General features: G+C 34.7%; 1 protein-coding gene across 4 annotated transcripts in view; it reads left to right on the top strand.

Moving 5' to 3' along the window:
• Positions 1-12,550, top strand: part of PDS5B (PDS5 cohesin associated factor B) — a 100,295-nt gene that overhangs the window by 26,426 nt on the left and 61,319 nt on the right. For all 4 annotated transcript variants that reach the window (XM_041487310.1, XM_041487312.1, XM_041487311.1 and 1 more), the window contains exons 4-8: positions 2,282-2,368; positions 2,467-2,564; positions 3,675-3,801; positions 10,412-10,492; positions 12,244-12,384. In XM_041487310.1, coding sequence (XP_041343244.1) covers positions 2,282-2,368; positions 2,467-2,564; positions 3,675-3,801; positions 10,412-10,492; positions 12,244-12,384 — 534 coding nt within the window. The remainder of the gene's footprint in view (positions 1-2,281; positions 2,369-2,466; positions 2,565-3,674; positions 3,802-10,411; positions 10,493-12,243; positions 12,385-12,550) is intronic.

Genomic DNA, 12,550 nt, shown 5'->3' with positions numbered 1-12,550 from the left:
AGATTTTAAAAAGGGTATATGGTAGCAGAAATTCAGTTATCTGAAGGTGTTCTCTGGTGAGAGTCATGACTTTGGTGATTACTGAAGCCATTATGTAGTTAATTAACATCACTACAGCAATCCACAAAAAAAAAAAAAATCCCTGAAGTTGAAGTGTGAGCACTTTGGTTTTTGAAATCTGGATTCTAGTGTAGACTTGCTTTGTGCAGTCTCATATGAAAACCTGTTGTCCAGTTGTGAAATTATTGCAATTTTTTGGCTGCAGCCAAAGTTTATTTTAGCCCATGTTTTGAATTTATTGATGTATATTCAAGCAGTATGTTATGCGTGCTTAAAAAAGGGAAAAATGTTTGGTCAAAGTACATGAGATATTAAAAATTAGTGAGTACTTCTGAGTTTAGTCTGTCTTGCTTTCTTTAAATAGGAATAGGAAAAAATGGTTTAGGAGTAAATGCTTACTTTTTTCAAACCATGCTGTTATTTGAAACATTCAGGTGTTGGACTTATTGTACATATATCCTATTCATTAATGTCTGTAGTTATATACAGCACAACGATGAGAACTTTCTTTTGGAAAGTTAATAGGGTCTTTGAATCACATTCAGTAGATAAGTATTGCATACTGAGCTGTAGGATAAAAGCTGAGATACTTGCTTAAGTGAACTGATTGAGATTTACCTCTACAAGTAAAATCTAACAGAAATAATCAACACAGAGCATGGGTTCTAAGATTAAATAGTTTTTATGTTTGGCATTGTTCAGTCTGTCACATGCCCTCTTTCTTCTTCAGTTGATTCTCATTCTTCCCTGAGACTCAGATTAAATGTGATCTAAACTTTACAGAACCTTCCAGTGTACCTGTTTTCAATTCATTTTGGGTGGGGACTGACGGCCTGCTAGTGTTCAGGCACTAATTTTTAAAGGAGGGATTCTTCAGATGGGCTTTTGCATGGGAACTGAATTCTTCTGAGACATTGGAGACCATTAGATGTGTCCTTTGTGTCTTTTGGTTCAGTTTCAGCTAAAGAGTCTAGATTGTGTGCTCTGTAAAGGATTTGAAGTGTGAACAAGACAGTGATCTTTCTGATCATCCTTAACTCTTCAAAATCAGTTTCAAACCAAATTAGAATATGAGTGTAGCTGTAGCTCTGAACAGTGTGCTTGCTGTGCTTTTTTACCAAGAGTTGGTGATGTCACATGTAATCTAGTTCTTGATTTTACCTAGATCCACAGTAAGTTCTCAGCTTAATGATTAAGGCTGGATTTTGTGTTTATAGTGTTGGAAAAAAAGAAACCATATTTTTGGCTTTTGTCTGTTTATTACTCTTGGGGGACTTAGGGGAAATGGTCATTTTGAAAGTGCCACAGAAATGCCTTATAGACTATTTCTAGGATTGATTTTCAGGATTAACAGTAAGGCTCTATTCTATTTATTATGGCAACTTTATACCTTTTGGAATTTATTTGATTTACACTTAGGTTGTTAGAGGAAACATAGATATAGTTGAGGTTGTGAAGAGTGTTTCTGGTGATACTTATTTCTAAATATTTTGATTTAATATAGTTGTATTAGATTAATGTAGTTGTAGTTGTGAATTCCAACTGTTAATTATCTGAATGTCAAAAAAAAATTAAGATGATACCTTCCTGTATGTTTCTATTTAGTTCATAATTGACTATTTGTTCCTTGTAACCTGCTTCAATTTACTGTGTGAGACTTTTTCTGAAGGATTCTTGTGGTGAGAGTTGATAGAGGAAGCAGGAGGAACTTGGTTTATGAGTTTTTGCAAGAGATGTTATCTGTGTCAGTACCTTGATGACTGAGAAATGCACGAACAATACAGAGTGAACATATAATAACATCTCTTAGGAAAGATGTAGTTGCCTACTGCTATTTTCCCCTTCTTTTGAAACTGATTGTAGTATGAAGTAAAAATATTAAATTCATTGTCCTGCTGAATAATAATCTCTTGACTTCTGCAGCCAGACAGTGGCAGCTGTGTTTGTCAAGTTGAGTGCTTTTCTTTGGAAATGAAAAACATTTGTTTCCTTAGGAAAAGGTTACTTTTTCAACCCTTTAAAGAAATATGAAGTATTTTAAAATTACTCCTTGACATTTTCCTTGATGTTTTGTAGATGATCTTTTTGATAGTGAAATAATGTCTGTCATTGCTGCATATTTTGTAGTGACTAAATAATAAAAGTAACTTTAAAAGGTAATTCTTTTATATTGAAGATTTAATTGCCGTTGATTGAATAACTAGCACTTTTTTCTTTTCAGGATATATTTATGTTCATAACAAGGCAACTTAAAGGTTTAGAAGATACGAAAAGCCCCCAGTTTAATCGATACTTTTATTTGCTTGAGGTAAGCTTCATAACTTATTTCATGATAATTGTTAAACATAACACAAGATTAAATTGAAAGATTAACTACTCCTTTTATTTTTTCCTGTTCCAACACAGAACATTGCTTGGGTCAAGTCTTATAACATATGCTTTGAATTAGAAGACAGCAATGAGATTTTTACACAACTGTATAGAACACTGTTTTCAGTAATAAAGTAAGTATTTCCTCCCCAGATTTCACTGTATATTATTGCATGATTGAGGTCAGCAAGTTCTAACTTGTAGCATTACTGAGTTTTGTAGTTTAGTTTAACTAAAGGTAGCAGAACTGTCAGTTTTTTCTCTTTTAATGAAACAAGACATGCTGCTCATCATCTTTTTTTCCTAAGAAACTTAGCTTTAGTTGTCATTTACTGCATTTATTTTATTCTGTTCTTGAAATTGGATGGTGTAATATTCAATTCTAAGGAATTTGGAGGGTTATTGCTGTGAAAACATGAGTCAGAAAGTAGCAGAAACTGGAAGGTACTGCTTAAGGTAGTCTAGTCTTTTCCCGTAGCTCAAACCAGGTCATCTTGAGCAGATTGCCCAGAGCTGTAGCCTGTTAGGTTTTGGGCATCTCCAAGGATGGAAAAGCTGTGCTATCTTTGGGCAACCTTCTAGTGCTCAATCACCCTTTTATTTTAAAAGTTTCTTATGTCTGAGTGGTATGTCTTGTATTTCACCCTGTGCCTACTGCCTTTGGTTCTGTGACTGGACACCACTGTGCGTGTGGTGTGAAGACAGTCTTGCCCTTCTCCTCAACTCCCAACATCAGGTATTTAAACTTATCACTAAGTTCTTTCCTAAGCTATCTCTTATCAAGGCTAAGAGAAAGATGTGAGCTCTCTCAGCCCCTCCTTCCATAAGAACAGCTCCAGACCCTTAATCATCTTTATGAACCTTTGCTGGACTGAGTTCACGATGTGTGTGTCCCTTTTGTGCTGGGAAGCCCAGAACTGGACATGGTGTTCCAGAGGAAGTCTCCCCAGTGCTGGGCAGAGCAGAGGGATACTCTAATACACTGTCTTCTCGTGGTAGGGACAGATAGTCTTACTGCAGGAGTGAATGAGGAGAGCATGAAATTTAAGAATGACGGCAATCGTGGAATCAAAGTATTTTGATTTTTAAGAAAACTTAAAAAAAAAAACTTAAAGTTTTTTTAAGAAAACTTAAAGATTTGCTGATTTTATTCCATGTTGTTTGCCATCACCACAGGGAGTACTCTGAACAGAAGTTGTACTTTGTATGGATATTACACTAAGAATTCTTGTTTTTAATTTCAGCAACGGTCATAACCAAAAAGTACACATGCACATGGTTGATCTAATGAGCTCTATCATTTGTGAGGGAGATACTGTGTCACAGGAGCTTTTGGATACAGTGTTAGTTAATCTAGTGCCAGCACATAAGGTAAGACTTAGTGGCTTATGTTTTGTTTTCTATTGGTTTTGTTTGAAATCATGATTTCTTGGATGTATGTATGCAGATTTAATTGAGAGAATGGTTGTAGCAAATGTCTTTGTATTCTCTGGATTTTTTTTAGTGAACAAGTAATTTTAATAGAAAATTCAGTGAACTTTCATTGCTCTAATATACTTTCCATAAGCAAAGTATCAGTGGTCACAGTAATCTAAAAGGTTAAATGTTATACAAATTTAAACAGTTTTTTTATGTCCCATCAATGCCAGTAGAAGGGAATAGAGAAGTTACATATATCCTTTGGAAAGTTTTTTAATTAATGTAATGCTGTATCAACAGTTCAAACTAAGGTGCTGCCCTGAGTGGGAGGGAAAAAGTTGTTATGACTGCTAATTTGTAATTGGCTCTGTTGTGTTTCAGAAATGTTGGCTTGGTGTTATTGTTATGTTTCTGATACAGCCATAGAATCAAAACTGTATGCCAAAATGGTGGTTCAGGAAGAGCCCAAGGAATGGCTATCTTACATTAATGAATTATGTCATGTTTAAAAAAAAAGTCTCCTATAGATGAACTAAAGGAAAAACTTCAGAACTGTGCATGTGTTGTGGTATTTAAACGTTTAAAAAGCATGGAAGTCTGACTGCTTAGTTCAAGAATTTAACTTTGTCTTACTGAAATCTCATGGGCTACTCACTTGTAAGTTGTGCATGACAAAAAAAGACTGTGGGGAATTATCTAGGGAATGTAACTATATTTTGGACACTTCTAATAGCTTTTTTCTTTCCTTAAAATATATTCAAGGTGGTGCTAAATGCTGTCGTTTCTAAAAAGTGTAAGGTTAAGTGGTTATTAACAGAGAGATGCTTTGGAATGCCTACTAGTGTGTCTTTACCACTAGCTATTAATTTCAGTAAATAACTAGCACATAAATTATTTTCTATTGACAGGGAAAGACTAAATGCTTGGTATAGGTCAGTAATTTTTTATCCACCACTGGAAATGTTTTAGCTGTGTCCTTCAAGGAGTCTAATACTTGTGTGCCAGGACTAGACTGAAATTTATGTGGCTAAAGTCCAGATTTATGAAGTAAAGCTTTGGAATACAAAATACAAAAGCAAGAATATGCAAAATACTTCAGTTTGTTTTCTCAGTTATTAAGAATCTATTGTTCTTTGTGTCATCTGTGTTCAAATTGATTTGACTGTACTATTTTTATGTTTCATGTTTAATAAACTGACTTTGAGTTGAAGAATTTGTATCCTGTTAGGATGTCTGTTGCACTAAAACAATTCTGTTTCATAGTGGATTTTAAATTACTGACTGAATATTTTAATAAGGGAAATATATTTGGGGGTTTGCATTTTCTGCTGCTTTTCATTTAAATGAAGTCTCTCTGTGGGTAGGATGCTTATTTATAGTCTGCTTTCTAACAAATAAATACATAATGTCAGATTGTATTCTGAGTATAGTATCTCTATTTTTTTTCCACACTAATGGAATGGAACTTCTAATATTTTTCTGTTGCATCTCAAAAGTCTTCACATGGTGAATTTTTATTTAAAATTATTTAAAATTTGGGTCCTCTAACTACTTTCTGTGGCTACTGATGTCAAGTTGGAAAAGTGTAATAAATTCAGAGTTGAGAATTTTTCCATTCTTCCATTGAGCACAAAACTAGAAGGAGATAAAGGATAAGGCCCATCATAAAAAAACCCTGTGTCTTGGCTGACCTCACTGTTCAGGTGTGTGGGCTGTGGAAAAGGGAAATTGAATGATCAGACTGGTCACCAAAAATGGCATAAAGGCAGACATTGGTGTAATGGTCTGTAGCGAATCCCCAGATTTCCTAGGTACCAAAAAATATCTTTGGTAGAGTGGAAGGAATGTAGATCTGCTACTAGCTCAGTTTGAAGATAATCAGATTGAGAGATTGTTGAAGATAAGACAGTTATATCTGTAGAAAGTGACACAGGCAAGTGGTATATTTTTAATATGCCCCAAAGGAAGGCTGTGTATGAGAGGGAATTTTTTAGTGGCCTTGTGAACTGAATGGCTGCATTGTAGAAAAGAGTTGTATTGGTAAAACAAGACTGAGCTCCTCAAATCTCAGTCTGTATAATTTATCTAACCTATAGTCTGTAAGTACGTGTTGGGAACAGAGCGTTCATCCAGTGACTGAAATTCAATATTAGACAGGTTTAGGCAAAAATTACATTAATATTTTTAGGAGATGTAGTAATTAGTTGAGCAGTTTCCAAAAGGTTAATTCAATACTGTTACCCCTTAAACCAAGACAATAGTTTTCCAAAGGTGAAAAATAGATTTGGTCCATAGTCCTGAGTGGTAAGTGTAAAAAGCAATGGTGTTCACAGGATGGCTGCAAAAACTCAGACATAAAGAGCATATACTGGGCACATGATATATTAGCAAATGTCTGTATATCATAATTAGTAGCCACTGAAGAGTGACAACTCTGAACTACTCTATCTCCCTTGAGTTTGTCATCCATCTCACTTGGTCAGGATAAAAGCCATACCAATGTAAACCTGAATGAAAGCAGCTGACACCAATATCAGAAAAGAGGCACGCTGGAGTGTGCACAGGCTTGCTTGACTAGTACAGCTGTCAGATAAGCCAGTAAAATGGCAAACTTAACTTGTCTGACCATGTGCTTTACTCTTAATTTTGATGCTGAATTATTTTTTTCCTTTTGTAGTTTCTCTTCTGTCAACTCAACTGAAATTCTTTTGATAGGATTATATTAAGAGGGAATGAATTTAAGTGACCTAAACCCAGATCAGACCTTAGAAGCAAGGGAAGAGGTAGTTAGTGTGAAAAGGCAAGAAAAATTAATAGTTTTCCTTTCTCCTTTAATGATCTTTTTGTATTATAATGCTTTTATGGCAGACCTGAAAACAATTTTGTGTTTGTGCAGTGTGTTAGAAGGGAAATTGTACTTGATTTCCTTGGGTGTTTGCCAGTGTTCCATTTTCAGCCTCAGGACTGCTACAGGGAGTCCCACATTGTACATCCCACGTGCTTTACATGCCTGTGTTTTAGAGAAAGTGATATTGACAATTAAATTCTTAACTGTCTCTACTAGGTATTTGCTTAATATTTAGTGTTATCTATCTTGGCAACACCTCAGCTGAGCTTTTTCTTTGTCAGCCATCCTTCATCTGTTTACCTTCCTGAGGAGAACAAGAGAATCTCTTGAAACTGTTCCATCAGGTGCTCTTGGATATTAATTCGGCTGTTGTGACATTGATAAAAACACTGAATAAAACTGAAGATGCTGTTCAAATTCCAAGAAAATAATATGTGAAAAATATACTTTTCAGGAGTATTTGCACTAGATACAGACTTAACATTTGGTTTTCCTCCCAGAGCTACAAAATAAAGGCTAGATTGATGCTTAGTCATCTCCTGCAAATAAAAATCAAGGGACTTGCCTTTTTCTTCTTTTTCTTTTAAGGGAGGTGTAAAAATTATTTCACTTTCATATTTTTTTGATCTGTATTAAATTGGTTATTGAGAGGTAACTGGAAAAAAGTAATTGAGAAGTCAAGTGTGTATGAAGTTCCATCACTTCTGACCCCATTGTACAAGAACAAATAGTTTCGGCTCTGTAGCATACTCTGCTGGCGAATATTGTCTGTATAAGCACAAAAATGTGTGTGCCATACTGTCAGAGAGGTTGCCACTGCTTCTTCTGTCAAAAAATAGAAGCTTGTCATTCTAGAGAAAAGCAGGTATGAAAAATGAGTTGGCAAAACTGTTAATGTTTTCCCTATGTATAAAAAGCTTGAAATACCAGCAAGAAATGTCTAAAAATCGTGGTAGAAATTGAGACAAAAGAGAGAACTTGTGGTTGTCCAAGAGAGCTTCTATTCAGATATTATTGCTGGAGGTCTCCCAAGGTTTTAAAAAAATCTGAATGTTCTCCACTGTTTATTAACATTCTTTTCTGAAACAAAACTAGAAGTTTTGGGGGAAAAAGTCTGGTTCAGATGTTAAATGTAACATCAGTTTTCTTGCAGCAGATTTGTGTTCTGCCTTCTCAGGGGTGGTTCTTTTGTTTCTGCTTATTAATAAATATTTTGGTTTTTTTCCCTTCAAGATGTAGTAATTGCTAATGATTATTTTAAACAATGTTGCCAACTGATGGCTTTCTTCCTACCCTGCTCAGGACTCCAAAAACCTTAGGCCTACTGGATGCTTACATGCTCCTTAAAGACATCCTGATTAAGATAATTGTCCCCCCATCATGAGGGCTTTCTTAAATCATTAAAAGATCTTGAAATACACATCAATTTTCTTTCCTAACATATGGAAAGATTGTACAGATAATAATGGTAGAAGAGCTTATCTAAAAACAGAGAAGAAATTTGTCAAATTAGATGTTATCCTTTTAAAATTTCTTCTTCAGGAGAAGGAAGTTTAGGATATTTTTGTAATTGTTGGATTAGTCAGAAGGTTTGGTTCTGTAAAAGATCTTTGAGCCTACTTGGTAAAGGCTGGTCTGCTCTTGTTTTCATTTCACCTAAGGCAGTGCCACTTCTCCTTGTTTCTCCTTTTTTCCTGAAACTGGAAAATGAGGAGAAAACTCGTGTTCTTTTAAGACTTCTTTGATATTGTTACTTTCAGAAAGTGGGGCCTCTGGACATTTGAGGGTCATGACTGTTGGCACTATTAAATCAAGTACAAGTACATAAGGCATGAAAACATAGCTAACTTTCCTCAGCTGCTTGTGCTCTAGACTATTTTTCCTCTTTAGAGCTTTTTTTAGATAGATATTTGCATTACACTTCCTTCTTACACAGGGTTGCAAATAGCCACTTCTAGCATTTATCTTGGGAAGCATTAAGCTTTGAAGTGAACTGCTGTGCAAAAGATACAAGCTGAAACTGTAACTAATGTGAATCAGAACAGTTCTGCCTGTTGGAATTCTCCCGTGCTAGGTGTGCTCTTTAGACTTGTTTTATACTAAATGAAATCTTGCTCATGATCCAGGGTTCCCTCTTCTCCAGGTGAAAATGGTTTTCTTTGTGTTGCTGGAGGTGAACTGTGAAGTCATGAAGGATCAGAACAAGAATTGCAAGTGGCATACATTACTTGTTATAGTTATTTGTGCCTTTTATCTGCTGAACCATTATGATTTTGAATAACAGAAAACAAATTACTCTTTTTTTTTTTGGTGACCATAAAGAGCAATCCATCATGCAGTGTTTTTTCTGGGACATGGAACAACTGTACAGTTTTGTAATAAGGTGAAAGTATTTTATAGATTAAAGTATTTTTCCAGAATTGGAATTTTTAGTCAGCTTCTCTATTGGCTTTGAGTAAAACAGACACTTCAGGAGTGAGTCTTTGTAGCATTTCAAGTTCACCTGACTTAATTCTATCAGTAGACAAGTCAAAGACTTTTTTGTTTTATATTATCAGAAAATGTTAATCTGTCCCCACTGTTGTTTAGAAGCCTATCGTTCTATAGGGTTTTTTTAATTTCAGACAGTACTCTCCATATCTTTGCAAATCCTCTCTTTCATTCAGCATATCTAAGTAAAGAAATACCCTGGGTTGTGACAAGACACCTTGTGTTTGGTTTTTATTGTGCCACAGGAAGTTCTCTTCCTTTTATGGTGAGAAATATTTTTTAAAAGGAGCCACAAACTGCCCCTTTTTTACTGTTCAATTATAAACTGAGTATATTGGGGTTTTTTTAAGATGCAAAGACTAATAAAAATTGTAGAAACTGTATTTTTGTAGAGGTTTTAGCTATTAAAATACTACATATCCTTGTGTATTGAAGACTTCATTCTTCTGTGTGTTAATCAACTGCAGTGAGTGTCACAAGGGCTGAGTTGCATTTTCTTCTGAAAATTTTTGAAAAATAATTGTGATATAGAAATTAAAGAAAGGATGTAACAACTAGCACGTGGAGAATGTGTGCAGGGAAAGGGAGAAAACAATGATAGAGCAAATAACCCATTTAGGCAAATGGAAGGATAGGAATGTTGAAGATGGGTTATGTTTTCAAATTTTTTTGTGTTAGTTTAGTTTTTATTTTCCCATAAACTGCAATTCTAGGGTTTTTTTTTCTTTGCTGTCTCAGACAACAGAGTATCTTTGCATGGTGTGATGGAGAGGCTCTGGTGGTGATTCACAGGTGGCTGTGTAATGCAAGGGCAGAATTGCATTTTCTGTGCTCCTGCTCAGTCTCCCTTCTGTGGTGACTTTAAATGCCTTTGTGTTGCTTTGTATCACTTCACTGGTTTTTGGGGAAACTGATAAGGAGGAGCAGTAAAATTGAAGCATCAGTTTTAGATATGCAACTGAAAAGTAAGTCCTCATCTGCCTGGAGTTTTTTAAAATTTTTTTCAGTAATATCAGTGAACACTACAAAGCTTAGTTTGGAATAGCTTTGTTTTTACTGTATTATTTTTATTACTGAAAATATAAAAAAGAACAGGTTATATCTTTGATGCATTTACCAGTACATGATGGCTTTAAATTCTTGGGTTTGTTTTTGGATAAATGTATGTGCTTATAACTCTTCTGGTTTTTTTTTTTTTTGTTTGTTTGTTTCTTTTCCCCTCAGAATTTAAACAAGCAAGCCTATGATTTGGCAAAGGCTTTACTAAAGAGGACAGCGCAAGCGATTGAACCATACATTACTAATGTAAGTGAGGACTGCAAACAGATGTTGAAATCAACACTTTTTGTAACTGAGCTGTGTTATAAAAATAATGAATTGCATGAAAAAATGGAAAGGGCTGAACAAGAACTTTTTACAGGTTGTCATTTTTCTTTAAGAGAGTGATTATATTAATGAAGCACTGCATAACCTATGCTTTTGAGTCTAATTCTTTACCATATAGAAACTATTAAGTATTAATACTTGAGATTTTGGAAATGCAATGGATAATTTACTTCCTACTGTCTTGGAAGACCTTGTAATTCAATCCAAGTGTGTTTAATTGTTCTGATAAAAACACATAAGTACGTTGTAAGCAAAATTTGTCTTTTAGCAAGGAGATAAGACAATTTAGAGTCAAGAGAATTGAAGACAGAGCAGAATTTTAGTGCTGTTATCACAGCAGTAAAAGAGGAAGCAGTCTAAGAATAGATAGTAAAGAAGAAAACTGTGAGTGAATTGAGGATAGTAGCAGAGTTGAATGTAGACATCATGGACACTGTAATAGAACATGGATGAGGGGAAGTGAAGATCAGAGAGTAGCATGCTCTAACTTGGGCTGCACAATAGAAGAAAGAGCAACTCTCTTCTTTTTTAAGCAGTTGAGGATTTAGCAGGTCTTACTGTATCCAAAACCTCAGGATCTTAAAAACACTGAAAAACCTTCAATGCTTTCTGTTGCTTTCAGACTTGTAACACTTAGAAAGTGGGTACCTCCTAAGATTTTTAAAAATCCTCAATAAAAATTCTTACTTCAAACCTACTGTTTGGGAAGGTGTTGGTGTATGGGAATGTGTTTTTAATTTTGTTCATCTGTGAGGTTAGATTACAAACTGGGTGCAGTTTTCTGAGCTTTCAGGAAGTCTGTACAATAAGAATCTTCCTTCATAGGAAAACGCACATGGAATCTTCTTTTCTTTGTTTCTCACCAAAGAGGCATTTTGTGGTTTTGAAAATTTTTCTTTCTTGAGATACATTAAAAACACAGTATCAGTTAGTTTCCTAACCAGGGTTATATACATTCAGGCAACTCTGTATCCTGAAAAGCAAAACATTCTTCAAGACAGTCTTTAACTTGCAGTAAAATGCACTATAATGTACATTCCTCTTTAGTTGCCTCTTACCCATCAGAGAGGATGTAGTTGAAAATAGTGTGGAAATATTTTCTTTAATGGGAAGTATGAAGTTTCCCTCAAGTATGTCAAGTTTACCAAGAAGGAATTTTTGCTTTACAGTTGCATTATGCTGCTTGTAAATACAAATTCTGGAACAATCAGTTATCAACTCCTATGGTTTTACTTTCAACTCCTTAATCTGTCAGCTGTGTGCTGTAGTAATTAGCCAGTTGTTTCAGTCTTGCTTTAAATGTTAGAATACTTTTGAAATGTTAGTTTTCAATAGTGGAATAACTCTGAATGTAGTCCCACTATAAAAAGATATGATGCACTGAAATTCCTTTAAAGTTGTGTTTCCTAAATTATTTTTAGGCCTGCTGGGGAAAACATTGTGTTTAATGTGTTTTCATTTATGTATAATACTTGATATGAGACAATGATATTTTAAGACTTCTGCTATGGAGTTCTGATCTTTGAGTGCCACATTCCATCCTTTTTCTTTTCAGAGTGAAATTAGTGTTGTAAGATTAAAAGTGACTTAATGTTTTAGGATTTAGCATAGGATTTACAAGAGTGCATGTATACTCTCATTCTTAATGTGTAATCTGTTTTGTTTCCCAGTTCTTCAATCAAGTCCTCATGCTTGGTAAAACATCAATTAGTGACCTGTCAGAGCATGTGTTTGATTTGATTCTGGAGTTATACAATATTGACAGTCACCTCTTGCTTTCTGTACTACCACAGCTCGAATTCAAACTTAAGGTAAACACTTCTACCCTTTCTATATATTTGAAACATGTATGAAACACGTATGCTTTGACAATTATTGTATTGGTTTTTTTCTTAACTGACAAGTTCTTCAAATTATTTGGCAAATAAAACTAATAGTTATATGTAAAAATTACCTTCTCTGCATTGTTTAAAGTAA

This window comes from Pyrgilauda ruficollis, unplaced genomic scaffold (assembly GCF_017590135.1).
Source record: "Pyrgilauda ruficollis isolate IOZ18807 unplaced genomic scaffold, ASM1759013v1 scaffold8, whole genome shotgun sequence".
NCBI classification, from domain to species: Eukaryota; Metazoa; Chordata; class Aves; order Passeriformes; family Passeridae; genus Pyrgilauda; species Pyrgilauda ruficollis.
The sequence above is the reverse complement of the archived record's forward strand: the minus strand, read 5'-3'. Positions and strand labels throughout refer to the sequence as shown.